The sequence below is a fragment of the Cydia strobilella genome, chromosome 3 (genome assembly GCF_947568885.1).
Source record: "Cydia strobilella chromosome 3, ilCydStro3.1, whole genome shotgun sequence".
Taxonomy (NCBI): domain Eukaryota; kingdom Metazoa; phylum Arthropoda; class Insecta; order Lepidoptera; family Tortricidae; genus Cydia; species Cydia strobilella.
In genome coordinates, this window is record NC_086043.1 from 6542043 (window position 1) to 6562200 (window position 20158).

Genomic DNA, 20158 nt, shown 5'->3' on the forward strand with positions numbered 1-20158 from the left:
GAGCTACTACATTTTAATCATTAATTCCACTATTATTACAAAAAAAACGATAATTGAAACGTTATATAAGTAAATTTTTCATAACTAAGTGTATTAATTGTTGTGACAGTATTAAAATATAATAATATACCTAAGTACATACCTATGCCTAACGAAACGAAATTATTTATGAATGAATGAATAATATTTATTTCAAGACACATACATATTTCAGGACGTATACATGATACAAATAAAACTACAAAAAAAGCAGAAAAACCTGTCCTGTTAAGGCTCGTAGTAGGCATACGGTGTAAATAATTTATTTAATCTTATATTTGAATAATGTACTTAATTTTGTGCCAATACATATAACTTTGACTTAGCAGTAAATAGTAATGTTTAACTTTAGTATTGCTACTGTTAGTCAGTGGATTAGGTACCTAATCCAATCCAGGATACCGTTATGACCTTGTCATAAGTTTATGATTTACGTGCCTATAACGACCCTTAACTAAGTTTTACCTAGGTGTAATTGATAATTAAGTATATATTTTTTGTCGATTAATTTTTTGGAAATATTCATAGCCGGCAAAGCCTAGTGGGTTCGCAAATCTGCAAATCAGAAAGTTCCTAGTAAATAAAAATATCGGCTTAAAATATTTAAAACTAACAAACATGAACCACATGCGAATACCTAGGCAGGTATTTGAAATAAAAGCCAAGAAATTTTATATAATTAACAGATTTTTGATATAATATGAATTATTTTGGATCCGTTTTCATTGCTCTTGAGCGTACTTAGTTCTTCATTCATTTAAGTTAGACGACATAGGCGCCTCGAAGGCGACCTTCCGCGTCGTGTCAGCCATCACCATGACAGCCGTCAGCCACGCTCGTCAAACTTTACAGCCGCAATATTAGAGCAAATTTAATTCAATCCCGCGACATTTCGCTCACAATGCGATTGCTTCTCATTACGACTTCATTTTGTTATAACAACAATACGGGCGCGTTTGCATTCATCCTCTGAGCTTGACAGCCTTTGTGCGGGAATCAATCTTGCGGCCATAACATAATGAAGCAAAAATCAGTTCCAGTGCGCAATAAAGAAGTCACTGATGTTGTTTTTTACTTTATTTCTTTTGGAAAGGGAAAATCAGGAAAAAACATTTTTAACTCACCGTTCTAATAGATAAATTATATTAAAAGTAAGTCTGGCCGCAAATGTTATGCGGTTTGACATGACGTAAATATTGCATCTTTTCCGTTAACAGATTTGCACTTGTTTCTAACGCATCGAAAATTTCTTTCTTATGAACATGAACTACAAAAACGCTAATAAGTTCAAAGTAGATTTTAATGGAAGTGTTTTAACGGGCGGCGAGTTGCGTTTTTTGTCGCAACCCTTCGTCGGTCCGACATCCGACACTTGGGAGCTAATTCTGAGCAAATAGTCGCGGGCGCCGGCCTGAATACACAGTAATGTGTAAATAAAGACAGGGTGCGATCTCCGCCAACACCCAGCCATCTAGGAGCTCGTTTATTTGCTATCTAAAGGAGCAACCAGAAAAACCTGCTCAGCGAGTCTTTCTGAATTATGTTCTGACTTGATGCTCGTCTATTATCCGTGGCCATCTGCCTTACGTATGGTGTCAATTAGTATCTATATTCTATGCTGTTCTAACAACTAAAAGTTAACATCACATTATTTTATAACACTCGTAACTCTATGTTTATTTTTTTAAGGTCATTTGTTAGAAGTCTACTACCACTACAATGTTTGTAATGTTTAATAAGTTTTTTCTATATCTGTGTCGAAAAGTATTATTAATATTAAAATAAATTCATTAACTAAAACAAATCTTAAAATATTTAAGTTCGTAACCAATCTTTACTAAATTCTAAGTACTTAAAACCTGATTAGAGCTATATCTTATTTGGGTATTTCGGTTAGTAAATTACAATCAATTTGTATGATTGATAGCCATATATGCTTCCTACTAACTCCAACATTAATAGTAATTTGTAAAGAATTGATCAATCAGGAGCAATTGAGGTCGGTCGTACATTGAATTCATAATTACTAAAAACAGACATTAAAAACAACACGTAAACAATGAATTAGTTTTTGTACAAAACCGATCACAAATGGAATCACTTCACAATCGTATTACGAGTTCGAAATTCAACAATAACAAACAAAAATGAATTAACAATGGTTCCCTACGTGTCAAGTCCCACACACTCGGCATTACAAACATCCACAAAAAAGAGGTTGCGTCCTAAACGCACGCAACAAAAAGTGGCTCATACAAAACGGTACCGGCGGCGTCTTCAAAGCGAGAACAGTCATTTTACACCATCATCCTGGCGGCCTGCTTTACGTGACCTAATGACAACTGCAGCGCATATTTCACGTATGCGCCGTCAAATGATACGACATAAATTAGACTCTATATTTATTGCATACAGGTGTCAAATAGAAACAACTAGTTTTGCTGCAGTTTATTGCAATTATTTTATGAAATTCGTAGCAAAAAATAAGATCACTAACTACAACGCTGGCGAAAAGTTGCTTTTCTGGACAAGCGAATACAATTTATACGAAGACATACTTACAGATACGTATGTGTACTTTATAGTGCGATACATACTGCATTTTAGAATAAGCGGCTATGATTTGCTTGTCATTCTATTTTAATAAGACAAAAGCCATGACTTTCCATATGAATTAATATGATTTATTGGCTGTAACACTCAAACAATACTAGGTAGATACACAAAGTTCCATACTCTGTTTAACGCCTACTTGTTTCCTTTAAATGTTTTATTCTGCTAAAGTATTGTCCAAGGTAGTAATTAATATTTAATCTGTCGTAAATAACCCATAAAATATTAAACAAAAGGTCTTTAGTTACTACATACAACGTTTTGTTGACGGAAGTGTTTAAGAAGGAATAACGCTTGATCGAGCGTGTCATCTCGGCTCCATTGTTTTAATGGTAAAGTAGGTACCGGTTATTAGCTAACAGTGTTTTTGAATACCTAATAGCGTAGGAGTACGGGAAATGAACATGATGTACGGATACCAGCCACCAATGCATTTGGCCAAGACTGTAACTTACTGTTATAAACTTGTTTAGGTATTAGGTAATGTAAAAAATGCCTTGTTTTCCCTCTGGACTGGAAAGCCTACCGGGCCTTCGCCGATTCTTAGGATTAGGTTACCAAAACGCTAGAGAAGAAGGGATCGAAATCGTGGGATTTGAATCGTGTATCGTAACAGTAACTTTTTCGGACCTTTTACCAACTTTAGCAAAGAAAAACTACTTGCAGGTAAGTACCTGGTGCCCGATTCAGATTAAGCAACTTTTTACAGAAGTCATCAGAAGCAAAGCAGAATAGCAATCACCTTTGCTTTGTAACATCCACTTTCCTCACATTATCCTATCAAAACCTACTTTTCCTTATAGAAAATCTAAGAGCCGTCAAATTCTATTAAGCTCACTCTCAAGTTATCCATTATAGTCATGTAAGTCAAGTGTAAAGTGCCAGGGGGCGGTCCCCACGACACAATCGCCGGAACTACACGGCGGGACGCCAAGAGGTCGCCCATTCAACAGCGACCAACGATTGTCGGCTGCACCGACCAGACTCCGAGGAGATACAGACACGACTTTCGTCGTTTCGTTGATAAATTTCCGACTAGACTTCGATACTTACCGACTCGGTATGCGCTTGGTCGGATTTTAAGTAGGTACCTGTCCACCTACTTTCCAATTACTTCTGTAGAAATGTCAAATACAATATCAAGTTTATAAATACGGGAAAATTATCAAAGTATTCCATAGAACTTTTGGGAAGTACTTGATTTCTAGACAGTATGCTTGCAATCACACTCATCTCACACTCAGCTCTGTGGAAAATTTTACGGTAGTCAGACATTACACATTAGGTGTCACGACTAAACCGATAATCAATAATTAAAATATATCTATACCAGGCTCGTGCCTCTTTTGAGTATTGATATTATCTGTAGACACCTCTCTTCCACAAGTATTGATATTTACAGAAATTTGTGTCGTTCAATTAATTATTATAAACTAGTTAAATGAAAATATAAGGTATTGCGTCTGTTAACTACAAGTTTTATCTACTTACTTAAGTTCGAGTGAGTGCTCAAATGCTCACCTGCCTAGTAGGCAAGTCGAAAACGCAGGCGTGTGAATAAATAGCTAAATGAATTTCCAATTACAGGTCTAGCGCGGGCCGGGCGCAGCGCAATCACGCATTAATCGTTTAACTGTGGTTTACACTCGCTCGGCACTGCACTCACTTCCCAACTACAAGTTTCATCAACATAAACAAGATTACATTGCCCACTAGTCATTTAGCTCTAGTGCAGACAGATATACGAAAGGATGCAGACACGGAAATACTAAACAATATTTTTTAATACAGTTGCTCAAAACTTACTACTACTACTTATTGATAAGTATTAATATTAGTTTCCTTTAAACGTCGTAATCAACATAAAAACCTATTGTTAATGTAAGAATACGAAAAATATACATATTTCATATTTTATTACTTACCTCTTTATCGTTGTAACACGTTTATTTTTTTAAATATTGAATATTGAAAAACCGTTCTTAATAAGTTGTCTGAATGGAACGAAATAGCTATGGAAGGTAGAGGTAGGAATACTAGGAATAGCTGCCGAAACGCCTGTCAAAGAAGAGGCGTTTTTTCTTACTGCAAGCATGTTTTAAGTTTCCAGAGGCAACATTCGATATTGTTTTAATTCCTTACTTGTTGTTTTTCTTATTTTTTCGCAAATGTATTAAAAAACGTCGTTCGATACACGTGTGGAAATGTCATTCTTCACTTACTTTCCGCACTAGCATCGAAACTTACTATTACCTATAAAGAAATTTTGGAATGAAAAATAATTATCCTAACCTCGTTACTTATATTTAAAAAGATACTAAAATATAATACATAATCGTGCATTTCTATTTAAAGTTGTACCAAACATTTTTGTGTTAGAATTGGGAATTTTTATATTATTTCTACTCAGAATCACGAGCTTTTTCTATTTTTACTGAGAAAAAAAGTATCCCCAAAATTTTTGGTCCGTTTGGTTACGGTTTTCTATGACTGTACAAAATGGACAAAAAAAATTGTAAGAAATTTTGGGAACACTTTTTCTCATATTAAGATCGAAAGAGCTCGTGATTTTGAGTGGAAAAAACATAAAAATTCCAAAAATTAAAATGCAACAACTTTAAATAGAAATGCCCAATTATGACCAAGGCTGTTTAGGCAAGATATTATATATATTTTAATATTACTTAAGTAACTTGTTAAAGAAATTATCATGAAAAGCGTGTGATGCTGATGCTGAATGTAAGAATTCATTATGGGGCTATAGCAAAAGCGGAAACTTCCAAGAAACAGTCCATGGAACAGATTTCTCTATCATTCTTTACTAAATATCAGATTTATTTACACGGAATAAAGCAGATATTTCCTTAAAATACTATAAGCTATATCACTGTTTAAATAATTAGCAGTAAGGGTGTCGGAAAAGATATAAAAACAGCAAATTGAGGGACGGATGGATAGACACAATGTGTTAGATATTAATTTCAAAATTATAGACTACAGCTATCTGTGCCAAGGTGTTTGGGCAAAAACGGCACCAGAAGTGCCAAGAGAGACCATTTTGTTACTTCCCGAGCGTGTAATTGGCCCTCAAACAGCTGCCTCTACAAATATTTATTAAGTGCATAAGACTTGATTTGGGTTCACAAAAAACTTTTATGTGATTGTAATGAACTAACAAAAGACAAGCGGCGCTCTCATAATGACAGGCCATTGAAAGTGTAGGTGCTGTTATTGTTATACTTATATTCTTAAAAAAGTCCCTCTCGTCTATATATTTACTTGCTTTTTTACTGAACAGACTAATTTTGGGACTCTATTGTACCCTTCATTTGTAAGGACCTACCTACATATGTATATTTATTTACATATATATATATTTTGGAATATATGAAACGTCGACCCAATATAATAACTATAAAAACTCTTTTGTTCTAAAAACATTAGGGACTTCGTACTTCACTGTTATAGCTACACATCCATCCATTATCCTTCTATTGTATTTTAAAAAACCGGATAAGTGCGAGTCGGACTCGCCCACCGAGGGTTCCGTATTTTTTAGGGTTCCATACCCAAAGGGTAAAAACGGGACCCTATTACTCAGACTCCGCTGTCCGTCTGGCCGTCTGTCCGTCTGTCCATCTGTCTGTCACCAGGCTGTATCTCATGAACCGTGATAGCTAGACAGTTGAAATTTTCACAGATGATGTATTTCTGTTGCCGCTATAACAACAAATACTAAAAAGTACGGAAGCCTCGGTGCGCGAGTCCGACTCGCACTTGGCCTGTTTTTTAGTATTTGTGCTTATAGCGGCAACAGAAATACATCATCTGTGAAAATTTCAACTGTATTGCTATCACGGTTCATGAGATACAGCCTGGTGACAGACAGACGGACAGACAAACGGACAGTGGAGTCTTAGTAATAGGGGCTTAGTAAGTAGGGTTTATTTCACTCCAGGGAGTGAAATAAAGTAGCTTTTTAATTTAGTGAAGGCCATGAACTGCCACTTCATACTTTTATTAATTTTTTTTATGGTATGGTATGGTAATATTACATAATTTTATTTTTTCTGTTTATTCTGTGTACATCGAAATACATTTTAACCTTTAATATGTTCTCACTACTGAGTCGAAAAATTATGTGTGCAACACGAGAGCAAAGTTATTTTACATCTCGTGTTTTTGAGTCCCGAGAAAGCGAAAGATCCTATAATTGAATCACGAGCGAAGCGAGTGATTTTAAGGTAGAATCTTGAGCGTAGCGAGGGACTCAAAAACACGAAACACTCGCAAGAAAAACTAACTTTCCTCTCTTGTTGCACAAATAACTAAATAAAAGATAAAAGGGCATTGTTCAACAGCAGCTGTTTGTTTTATTACTTCGTTCTGTAGTCTTTATGTAAACGACTACAACTTTAATTTAATAATAATAATAATATAACTTATTTTAAAGAGTAAACATATTTTAATAATAGTAATACTTTTTTACTTTAGGTCTGAACAATTTATTAATTTATAGTAAGTAGATAATTTTTTAAAGTACATTTGCGTGTTAATTGTAAGTACTATAAAATATCCCAAAAAAAACTCCTTTCTTATCCATAGAAGCATTATTTTGTTCTAAACGTAAAATATATGTGCATATATGTTTAATTTATTTATCATTTTTAATATTAACCATACCTCAATTCTTACTTGATAGTTTTTTTAATCATTTACTAACACAAATTGACGCAGTTCTTTGCGACCCTATGGTTGATTGGTAAAAATATCTACACTCAGAAGTTAATTATATATTATTTGCAATTTAGTTAAAAATAACACCAATTTAAATATACGAATTTTTCGATGCTTAAGTTAAGACTAAATAGGTCATGAGTTCACCAACTATGCGCCCCCCGTGAACAAAGGGTGTCGTAGCCCTCTTCGAGATCCAACCCATTACAAGTTGCAGTCGGGTTTCAGTCCGTCTGTACCGGCCCTTACATGAAAACTTATACCTACTGTAGGATCTAGAATATTCCATTTTCACCTCAGCAGCTCGAACAAGCCTACTTTCGTCACTCCCTGGAGTGAGGAAAGTGCGACTTTCCTCACTCCAGGGAGTGAAACAAAGTAGCTTTTTTAATTTAGTGAAGACCATGAACTGCCACTTCATACTTTTAATACTTTTTTTATCTGTATTAAAAAATTGACATATTTGTAAGTGAAACCGATTGTTTTATCCTATATTTCATGCCTGGTAACGAAATAAATTTTTGTATTTTGTATTTTTTGTATTATTGTGTAATTCGAAATACATTTTAACCTTTAATATGTTCTCACTACTGAGGTGAAAAATTATGTGTGCAACACGAGAGCAGTTTATTACATCTCGCATTTAAACACTCGCAAGAAAAACCAACTTCCCTCTCTTGTTGCACAAATAACTATTTCCCCATTGTGTCGTTGTTTGTAAAAACTTATTTTTACCTTTTTGTATGTAAAGTTAATTCGGTATAATACTGCTGTAGCATGCCGAATACTTGCATACTAATGCATGACACAAAACTTAAACATATTTGTCGGCCCCAGCACCTGTACAAATATCTTCATTATACTATTTGTTATTGTAATTGTTGTGTGGAAATTCCCACAAGGAGCCAAGTTTATTACTTGTCAATCAAAGACACTTATAAGGGATGGGTCTTATTTAAGGCGATACTAATGTAGTCCTATTATTTATTATGTGCTAATGTTTAAGTTTTTAATTAAATATGATTTAAATATAGATAATTATGTATAACTCACCGGTAAAATAAGTGATCACACATTTAGACAGGGGCAAAGTTTTTCGTAATTCTTAGTGGATATTAGTTAAAATAAACAAAATAATGGAACGGTTTGCTTAAACTTACTTACTTAACATATCAAGCCTCAAATCTCTCATCACTCGCCTGCAATAGGCGCTTTTTGTTGGCCAGGTGACCGAAAAAAAAAGATAATATATAACTTCTTTATAATAAGCTATTTAACAAGCGGAGTCTGATCAATCGAGTTTGGAGTGATGGTCAAAGTTCCTCATCCCTTGGCGCGTATAGGAGCGCACGTGTGTCCTGAGGGCCTAGCGCGAAAACCGAAATATGCAAGAATACTAATTAGTTCTTTACCTGTAGATGACAGGAAAACGTATTAGAAATGTGCAGTCAAGCGCGAGTCGGACTTATTACTTAGTTTTTGATCCGACCCCTACGGCTTTTTTAAAGGCATTTCACTCACGTTTCGCATAAAAAAATACATTGTTAAAAATTGTGTAATGTACGGAACCCTTGAAACGTGAGCTCGACTCGCACTTGGCCGTTTTTTTTAGTTTAGTGTCAGTTCAGTTTTTGTTTATTTTTATTATACTTACTTATGTCAATTTAATCCAGGCTTAATCTACCCCTTTTCCTACATTAATCTACCCCTTAAGCGACGCTAAACGTCACAATATTACTTCACGATTTCTACTGCAGTTGAAAGCTACCTAGTATTGGTGTTATTTATTTACTAAGTATTCTTTCATTTTTAAGAATATCTTGGAAAAAATTCATATGGTCTATGATAATACTATATCTCTTTTCATTTAGATAGTACCTATATTGAAATTTAGATTTCGATATTGGTACGAATATTTCTACATATATCGTTGGTGTTAACTATGTAGGTACTTACCTAAGGAAGTAGGCAACTACCTACTTATAAAACGGTTAAAATGCTATACCCCGTTTTTTTATTAGAATTTTTATATCTTTAAAAGTAGTGGTAATTAACTTTTTATTCCGAAATGTTAGGGTTTCTACAATAACTAATATTGCGGTACAATAATATCGGCACGACTTTGGAAAAAACTCGTACTGTCAATCAAAAGAAAAATGTGGTAGATATGTATGGGATGCATGCATAGTTGCTGCCTGTCAACTTTGAGTATCAGTGTGAGATACGAGATTTTTTCAAAGTTGTGCCGATATGTAAAGGGCACTATAATTCAGTGCATTGCTCCTCAGATTTAATTTTGGAGGATAAAAGTTACCACTACTTTTAAGGTTATAAAATTTCTAATCTGACAAAACGGGGCATTTATTTGTAATGGTAATATAACGGTTAAAGTGTTTAGTTAACGTATTATTGTACTGTCAACATAGTAAAAAATATTTTGTGTATTTTTTTTATATTTAAGAAAAATAATTTATATTATAATATTTTTATAATTATTTATTTTACAATACATAAGCAATGTTAGTAACTTGTTTGACAATTCATCAGTCCTAATGCAAACTTTTGATGTAAACTCAAATTAAAAGGGTTTGACCCCTGATTTTGACAGTGATATACTTATTATACTTATTTTGCATTAATCAAAACCTTTTAGTTAGGTATTTTTAAAATGTTTAGTTTTTTGTTCTGGAATATTATTGATTGACTAAATAATCGTATTTGCTCTCTCCAATAAACTTAATTAAGCAAATCTTATGAAATCAATTGTCGATTTGATTTCAAATCTTTTTTTTATTACCGTCAAGATTCAACGATGCTTGAAGGCAAAGGAGCAGCGCTCTCCGCTCAAAGAATTATCTGCCTATTAAAGCGTTGGTTCCACTCCTGAAGAAGAAGGTTTGCCTAACAAGAGGGTGGATGACTCGGCACCAGCTCGAGCCAATATCAGTCGTTATTAGTCGACAAAACGCGCACGTTTCGCCGCGTTACGCGTGAAACGGACCACCGAACTAGAACCTTTTTTACAGAAACGCTTTTTATCCCTTTGGCCCGCCCCCCACGACGATATACTAATAAAATCTCTCACATTCTTCTAAAGTTCTAAACTATGATTTCTAATTATAGCAGTCAATTTTTGAATAAAATGAAACAAATTTTGTACTAATAAGAAAATTTTCATTTAATTTTCCTATACATAAATTTTAACAATTTAAACAATATTTACAGATATAATACTTATCTAACTGTTTTTTATGAAACAGGTAAACAATAAAGTTATTTCTTTAAACAACTAAAATAAATAACAATTTCTTACTAAATTTAGCACTGCGTATTCTTGCGTTTTTAGACAAGAAAACTAAGATATATTTACATCAACATCTATTCTGTCCAGATGAAGACTAAACTGTTCGATGCAAACATTGTATTTGAGAACTTCATATGAAGTGTCAAAATGTGTTTTAGGATATAGGTATTATAACAGGACCATCAAAGTCTGCAAATCTACCTACCTACTGATTAAATAAATAGGTGTTCCTTAACTCTAATGTATACATAAACTAATTATACACCTACATTTCTATATGTGAGATCACTAAAATAACAACAGATATTTTTAATCGGGTTATTCGTTTAGCCACGGTTGCCGGGTTCCTCGCCGCGCTCGGTCGCGCAATTATAACCATTTTAGGCCTCACTACTGCGCGACTCCTTGTGTTAGCGACGGTTATCTTTATAACAAATATACTTTAGTATATCAGTAAATGCCACAAAATGTAACTTATTTGGTAAATTTGACTTGTAGATGAATCGTTGTGTTTCCTTATAGATATACGGATAATGAGTATTTAAGTATGTTTCTGACTTGAAATTTTCATCGACGAGCACTTTGAAATCTATTTCTGCACAAATATTGTTCGTATCTCGAGTACTTACAATCTAGCATTGCACGAAATGTTGTGGCAGGTCGAGTGAGCGGTGTGTCACGCGACGGGCATCGGTGGCGGCGGCAGGTAGCAGGGCCGCAGCGCGTGCGCCGCTGCCTGCAACAGCTCGGCGTGGTAGCGCTGCGCTGCCAGGATGTACGGCGCCGGCATCGCTAACTCCAGGCGAGGCATCGCCAGCTGTGGCGGTGACTGCGCCGGCTCCGGCTCCAGCAACGCGTCTATCGTGAACGCTCGTCGTGGTCTTTGTGGAGGTAACATCGTCACTGTTGCTACTTCAGGTAATTCTGCTGGCTCTGGACTGAGTTGAGGACACAGAGGAGGAGTGTAGAGGCTCGCACTCGGCAAAGCTGGCGGCGGCGGTGGCGCACCCGCTTGACGAGCCAAAAATGCACGATTAAAACTGGCCAGTGCAGCAAGCTCCGCGTTAAGGTTGTCTTTCTCTCCTTTTTGCAACTTAAAACGTTTGCGCCTCCTTAGTAACGAGCCGTTTTCGAACATATCGAAGGCCTGCGGGTGCAATGTCCAGTAGGCTCCCTTGCCAGGCCGGTCCGGTCGGCGCGGCACTTTTACGAAGCAGTCGTTAAAGGAAAGGTTGTGCCTTAGCGAGTTCTGCCAGCGCTGTGTGTTGCGGCGGTAGTACGGGAAGCGGTCCGTGATGAACCGGTAGATCTCTGAAAGCGGCAGCATGCGCTCCGGGGAACTCCATATCGCCATCGCCGTCAATGAAATGTACGAGTAGGGCGGCTTTTGATCCCCGTACGATTCTCGGGAAGGTCGCGGCATTGTCACTACCATAGACTTGGAACAGTTCAAAAATTTTCTAAATTTGAGGACACCAAAAACACGAATGTGCGCTCACGTCACTTCGTAGCGAGGTGTGTGAAGGAACTGAGGCGCGGAGAGCTCTGTCCGCACTCGACCCGCCCGCTGCCGCGGCGCGGCGGAGCGTCCCGACCGGTACCCAGACTCCGGCCCTCATTGGTTGATCTGGCGACCAATCGCAAGCCTCCACTTTCAGGTATAATGTCGGCTTTCGCTCCACTAACAAGGAATTTAAATTGATATTATGTTTATATTGCCTCCAAATATCTTTTGTGATGACACCGCTTTTTATTTAGCGTATGTAAATTACGGTGATACAGAAAAAGAGATTTGAATTATACACCAATCCGACGATGAATGAGCAAATTAAATTTTTGAGTAAGTATTATAATATCTCTCTGAAGATTAAAAGGTGCCGTTGAATTTAATCGAATCATCGAATAAAGGTCTATTATTATGGCTCTATTATTTTATTTGGTAGGTGTTTGCACGTACTGCCTACTCACACTAATATTACTAGTATATACCTACTTATTAAATTAAAATTAAATTAAATTAAATATTCGTTTATTTCAGGCCTGGGGCCCATAAAAATGTTATTGGTTGGTTTTATTAAATACAATAGAAAAATTCTATAATCTAGGGTATCTAAGGGTAAGTAAAAAAACCGGCAAAGTGCGAGTCGGACTCGCGCACCGAGGGTTCCGTACTTTAGTATTTGTTGTTATAGCGGCAACAGAAATACATCATCTGTGAAAATTTCAACTGTCTAGCTATCACGGTTCATGAGACACAGCCTGGTGACAGACAGACAGACGGACAGACGGACAGACAGACAGACGGACAGCGGAGTCTAAGTAATAGGGTCCCGTTTTTACCCTTTGGGTACGGAACCCTAAAAACTAGCTCAGTCCATGTCGGGCCACGCATTATTATAAATACCTAAGACATGATTTTTGGCGATCGCTCAAGAAGCCTATTTTCTTTATTTATTGGACCCACTGGTCTAAAATCAAAGAGGCGGGAACTTTTTTTTTTACTAAAATTTCTTATTAATACTATGAGCTTTTGTCTTAAAATAATTTATGTTATATTTAAAAGTTCAATGACACGGAATTTAATTATAATAATAATTAATAATTTTATGAAATCGCCAAAATAATATAGTTTTTATACATTAACTACAGAGCTGATGTGAGCGTTTTTAGAAATAAATACCTATTGAAAACCTGATTCTTACAGATCCTAATACTTACTTTTGGGTTCTTCCAACTCAGAATCACTAGGATATTCAATCCTGATGCTAAAAAAATGTTCAAAAAATATGTATGAAAATTTAAGTTTCTACTACGATACGCCACACACATAGGTAGAAGTAAAAAAAAAACTTGACACTAAAACGTCACGTAATGGAACAGACATTTTAGGCACTTTTTTAATGGTAGGATAGAGAATGCTGTTATTCTAAGTAGAATGAGCTCAAGAACGTCCACTCGTCCAGTCTTGTGTTTACAATTTTTTTTCTGAAAACACTCATTTACATACATGCCTAAGGACAGACAAAGGACAGAGACGCACAGGCAGACAGACAGTCGGACAGTCAAATCAAATACGATGACAAAACTAGAAGGGTTCCGTTTTTGTTGTGGCTACGGAAGCTCAAAAAAAACTTGTTACCTAAGGGGAGATTCATTTGAAAAACTTTTGAATACAAATGGCCGACAAACAGGTGAATGGAATTGGTATCCTTGTATTGTACACTAATTGAATAGCTGTTAGTAAATTTAAAAACTACCGTTGTAGGCATTGGAACTAATGTTAGGTACTTAACGGTGAGAGACAATCATTTATTTTTATCTGTATAGAAAAAAGTGTCGATACCGATACCTATAATACAATTCGAGAAACCAAAGCCATCCAATTCACAACACTTTTGTCTGGCTTTTACCTCTGCCATATAGCTTGAGCCCGAGATCCATGAAAAGTATGCTTAATCGCAGATCACATTGATACTGATGGGTAGCTTAAGACGAAACATTATATAATCTTTATAAACAAGAACAACAGTGCTAACGGATCAAATAAAATGTCGGTTTTACGCACTAATAGAGCTGCACCAGAGTTTGTCACAGTAGTTTTTGCCGAAGTTCATTTACCCTACTGTCATTCACGAATTCGAGAAACGGTACCCGGTAAAAAATAACGAATCGTGACCGATAAGTTAATCTACTTACTCTAATTTTATTTTGCTTGACAACCAACAATTGGCTTTATATTAAGTTGGAAGGGCTACAAGATTTCAATTTCCAATTAGACAATTTTAAGTGTAAGACTCTTGTCTGTGAGGATGTGAAGTTCCATGTTTGGCGGTCTGACAGCCTGATACGACACGACGTTGTGTTTTTCCTTTATTTGATGCATGTACTGTACGCTCTCCTTGGTCATGATCTTGGTATTAAGGTGACTAATTAAGCCAAAAACGCCCTGATAATATGTATTTTTCGCGCCTTTTGACCGATGCTATTTTATATATGTCCGTATGTAATCTAATTAATTTTTAATTGTTCTGTACCTATATAATTGGTCAATGCGAATAACTAGCTACTTAGGTATTTTTTTAAGTGGCTTCCTTCTTATTCCTCATCTTAATAGTAATTTCCCAGTTGCATCTAGATACTGGAAAATCACTTTCAAGATGAATAATGCTGTTTGGTATAATCTCATACCCATACCACGAGGCTTCATAGATATCTTACAAGCCAATTCGAACGTAGATACACTGACATCAGAATTATATTTTTTTTGAATCATGTTATTTAGGTATATAAATGTGCGAACAAGTAGGCAGTGAAATGCACGGATAACTAAATAACTTGATTTAAGTATCATTCTGATGTCAGTGTACGTTAGAATTGACCTGTTAGTACAAGGTACTTTTCCAGACATATCTAACGCTGCGTCTTACGTAGGCGAACGCTCGCTAACGCGAAGTCAAGCGGCGCGGCGCGGCGGGCCCACGGCGTTCGCGTTCGCAACGAGATCGCCCACGTAGGACACTTCTATAGATATCAAAGGATTGATTCACCCCGCTCCGCGCCGCTTTGCGTTCGCGTGTTGTTCGCCTACGTTGTAAGTACGCTGCGTAAGAAGAGCTCGATATGCATTATAAACGTTAAGACTTGTAACAAAGCCAAACTGGCCTCCAAAAAGCTTGGGGTGCTTAACAGAGCCAAACAGTACTTCACACCGGGTCACCGACTTTTGTTATATAAAGCGCAGGTTCGACCCCATATGGAGTACTGTTCTCATCTCTGGTCCGGCGCTCCACAATACCAGCTCATTCCCCTTGACTCCATCCAACGGCGGGCAGTTCGTAGTGTCGGCAATCCCGAACTTACTGACGGCTTCCCAACTAGCAAATTATGTCGAATAAGCTTCACTCTTTAGACTATTAAGTCGAAAAACAGTCGTATGAAAGATCTCTCGTTATCAAAAAGCCGTATAAAAGCAACTCTCTCGACTGTTTAGCATTAAACGCTTTTTTGTCGCATAAACTTGTCGAGTAAACGTGCTCTCGACCAACTCATATCGCTTTTACTCGATAATTGTATAAAGGTATCTCTCGATCGCCTTCTTACGACTGATATGTCGTAAGAAGGTTGTCTAAAAGTAACCAAATTGCTAATTTGTCATCAAAACAGCTTTTATAGCGCCATCTTTCGACATTCAGTTATGACAGCAGAGTTTTTGAGTAAAGGCGGTTCATTCAACCAAATAGTCGTATAATGGCTGTCTGCAAGACTTTCTTTTGACTTGAATATTGAGGTCGAGAAAAGGCTGTTTTGACGGCTATCATTCAGCTGAATTGTTGAGTAAAAGCGGTTCATTCAACCAAATAGTCGTATAATGACTGTCTGCAAGACTTTCTTTCGACTTGAATATTGAGGTTGAGAAAAGGCTGTTTTGTTGAAAGCTATTTGAAATCTTTTACAGCATTTAATCGCCATTTTGGTGATGAAAACAATAAAAACCGCGTGGGCTTTAGTTCAATTTAAAATGGATTACATCATCATCATAACTCTTAAGAGCCTGGCTCTTGTCGGTGGAGTAACCGCCACTCCGTTCTTCCTTCTGCCGCTGTTTTGAGCTCCTGATACGTCACTACGTTGATTTTCTCTTTGGCTTGGTCCAAAAACGCACGTCTCGGTCTTCCTCTGCCTCTGCTTTTTTCTATTCTTCCTTCTATTATAGACTTTATGTAAGTATCGTGACGTATCAGGTGCCCCAACATGTTTCCCCTTCTGTTTTCAATCATTCTCAGCAGAGATCGCTTCTCACCTACCAAGTCCAACACTTCTGCATTCGTTTTCCTCTCCTTCCAGCTTATACCTTCCATTCTTCTCCATGTCCACATTTCAAAAGCGCTTAGTCTGTCTCTATCACGCTGGGTTAATGTCCACGTCTCGCTACCATATAACGCTATACTCCAGACGTAGGTCTTGATAAATTGCTTTCTAATGTTTCGAGATATCTTTGCTTTAAATAGGTGTTTTTTGGTGTTGAAAGCTTTCTTAGCCATGGCTATGCGTGTGACGATATCCGAAGTGCATCTGGAGTTGCATGTTATAATGCTTCCTAAGTATTTAAAACTTTTTACTTGCTCAATGACTGTATTTCTGATTTTTATAGGATCTATTTTGTTATTGTGCTTGGATGTTATTAATGTTTTTGTTTTATTGATGTTGATTTTAAGTCCAAATTCTGTAAATATGTGGTCCATTTCCGTTACAAGCTGTTCAAGTTCTATAGAATTTTCTGCTATGGCTGCTATGTCATCTGCAAACCTAACGAAATAAAACCTTTCTCCGTTAAGTTTTACACCCCCCTTTTCTAGTTCAACAATTTTTCTGATGGCGGTTTCAATGAATATATTAAAAATTAGTGGCGAGAGTGGACAACCCTGACGCACTCCCTGTCTTACTTTCGCCTTTCCTTTTTCCTGTCCTATTTCTACTATAGTTTCCTGTTCCTTATATAATGCATGTATAATTCGTCTGTCTCTATAATCTATGCCTATTGTTTTCATAATGTTCATCATCTTTATCCAGTCTATCTTGTCAAATGCTTTCTCTAAATCTATAAATGCGATGTGGGTATTAAGCCCTACATCCAATCTTCTATCAATAATTAACCTAAGAGCGAGAATGGCTTCCCTAGTTCCTTTATGTTGTCTGAAACCGTATTGGTCGGGTCCTAAATAGCTTTCAGCTATCGGTCTTATTCTGCTTTGTATAAGTATAGAAAATAGATGGAATAATATAAGAGATATTATTAAGACCAGTGCGGAAGAAGCACTGGGAAAGGAAAAAATTACACCTAAAAAGAATTGGTTGACTACAGAAATTATGGATCTGATGATTAAAAGACGGAAAGTAAGGAATAGAACAGATGAAGAAAGCATAAGACAATATAAACAACTTACAAATAGAATAACCTTGAAGTGCAGAGAAGCAAAGGCAGCAGACATTGAAAAAGCGTGCGATAATATAGAAGGTTGTATGAAAAGAGGAAAAATAGACATAGCCTATAAGGTGGTTAGAGACATAGGAAAACGCCACAGGACAAAAAGTGCTACAATAAAAGATGAAAACGGTAAAATTTTAATAAACAATGAAGATATTTTGCAAAGATGGATAAGATACATTGAAAGATTATATGAAGGCAATGGTTTAACAGACAATGATTTAGAAACCGTAATGGAAGTAGATGATGATAGATTAGGCCCAGAAATTATGAGAGAAGAATTTGATAGAGCGATAAATAGTATTCAGAACGGTAAAGCTGCAGGAGACGATCAAATTTACATTGAATATATAAACAAGTTAGAGTGTGAATCCATGAAAAATTAAATATTTACAATAGTTAAGGATATATACAATACAGGCGAAGTTCCAAGTGATTTCAAAATTAGTAAAACTATAGCATTACCTAAGAAATTAAACACACTTAAATGCGAAGAGCATAGAACATTAAGTCTTATATCACAGGCCTCTAAAATACTTCTGAAAATAATACAAAGCAGAAAATGGATTACAACAGGTGGAAAAAAATTAAAAGAAGTGGTGGTTTCCGACGTAAAGTTTATAACTTGTACACTCGTATGATAGATCGTACAACAGCGACATTGGGTGCAGCCGCGGGTGAAGTGCCATCAAAAAAATTGAACGAGGGTTCAGTAGAAAATATTTCCTATATTACTGAACATGAAATTTCTGAAGCGTCTACTAGTTCTTGTACCGGAAATATCCCCATTAATCAAGACTTGGATTCTAATATTGAAAGAAGTGATAATGGCAGTGAGAAATCGGCGTACGAAAATAGTGATAATGACAGTGAGAAAGTGACGTACTCCGAAAGTGACCAACTCAGAAAGTGACATACTCAGAAAGTGACGAACTCCAAAAGTGACCTACGAAGAAAGTGACATACTCAGAAAGTGACATACTCCGCTCGAACCGAGTAATCTGAGTTTAAAATCAGACGGTCCCCGCCCGTACTGGTGGATAATAATGGTTTTCTTAATAATACATTCACCCTAAAGACCCCTAAACTAACACAAAATGTCGCTACTTACGTGGAAAAAAGGTATTCTCAAATCTATCTTTCGACTAAAAAGCTGAAAGAAGGCTTTTAGGATGACAAGTGAGATGACAAAATGGCGAATTCATATTAACTTTTAAATTAATATTATTTCTGACTAATTTTCCATTGAATAATCTTGCGGCTCATGAATATTTTAACTAACATTTAAGAAATGTAGACGAAACATTTAATTCCGCACGTGAAAGTAAGACCTACGACTTAGTGTCGTCAAAGTTACCTAATATCATTATGGCTGGCGTAAAATTTATGTATATAACCTTTTACTTTTATTTTCTGTCACTCCAATTAAATTTGTCAACCTGGCCGTCACGCGGTAGCTATTTTACGATAAATAAGTCGAATGAAAGTGATTCTGATGACTATCTTACGATAAATAAGTCGAGTGATTGCAATCGCGCTGCTATCTTACGATAAATAAGTCGAATGAAAGCGATTCTGATGACTATCTTTCAACTATTTGGCTATTCAATGACACTCTTACGATATTCTTTCAACTAAAAAGCTGAAAGAAGTGCGCCCAAATCGCGTCGAGAGAACGTCGTCGGATCCTTCTTTCGACCGTTTACACAGCTACCTCTCGAACAAATAGCTGAAACAGAAACGTAGTAATGGTGCCTTTCTTACGACATAATTTGCTAGTTGGGTTAGAATCTCAGTCTTCGGAGAGACGTTGGCTCTCTTTGCATGTTCTACCGTCTGTACAATGGGGAATGTTCCGAAGAACTTTTTGATCTGGTGCCATCATCTCGTTTCTATCACCGCACCTCCCGCCAAAGGAGCAAAGCTCATCCTCACTTCTTAGACACATGGCACACCACGAATAAGCGGGTATCCCGCTCGTTTCTTCCCAGAACGTGCAGAATGTGGAATGAGTTGCCTCCTGAGGTATTTCCTTTATGCTACGACTTGGGATTCTTCAAGAAGCGGGTATTTAGGGTTCTCAAGGGTCGGCAATGCTTAAGTGGCTCCTGTGATGTTGCTTACGTCCATGGGCGACGATGACTGCTTCCCATCAGGCGGCTCGTCTGCTCGTTTGCTGACTATCACATAAAAAATAAAAATAAAGTTCACCTAATTTGATACATTTATTAAATATTAGTTTACAAAAGAGGTACCTACCTACTAAGTGCAATTTATTTTTATAAATAGGCAATATACGCGAAACTCTGCGTAGAGTGCGCCACTACCACAATCTGAGGCAGATATCGAAATTTCGGATTCGCGTTTCCCGGTAGATCCTCTGTAAACAAACCCCTTTGATCCATCATTGTCATATTTTATTGTCTCTGAAAACTTGTCAAAAAACTTTTATAGGCACAGTATGTATAAGTTACTCTATG

At 36.5% G+C, this 20158-nt stretch overlaps 1 protein-coding gene and 1 long non-coding RNA gene across 2 annotated transcripts in view; one reads left to right on the forward strand and one right to left on the reverse strand.

Annotated features, from left to right (window-relative positions):
- Window positions 1-20158, forward strand: part of LOC134755814 (uncharacterized) — a 133696-nt gene that overhangs the window by 103281 nt on the left and 10257 nt on the right. The window lies entirely within an intron of this gene.
- LOC134755712 (fork head domain-containing protein FD4-like) lies at window positions 10788-12202 on the reverse strand. The gene has a single exon (XM_063692258.1). The coding sequence runs from the start codon at window positions 12126-12128 to the stop codon at window positions 11370-11372; it is 759 nt and encodes a 252-aa protein (XP_063548328.1). The 5' UTR covers window positions 12129-12202; the 3' UTR covers window positions 10788-11369.

Excerpts from the sequence above, each read along its gene's own strand:
- LOC134755712 (XM_063692258.1), bottom strand. The coding sequence starts at position 12,128 with ATGGTAGTGACAATGCCGCGACCTTCCCGAGAATCGTACGGGGATCAA.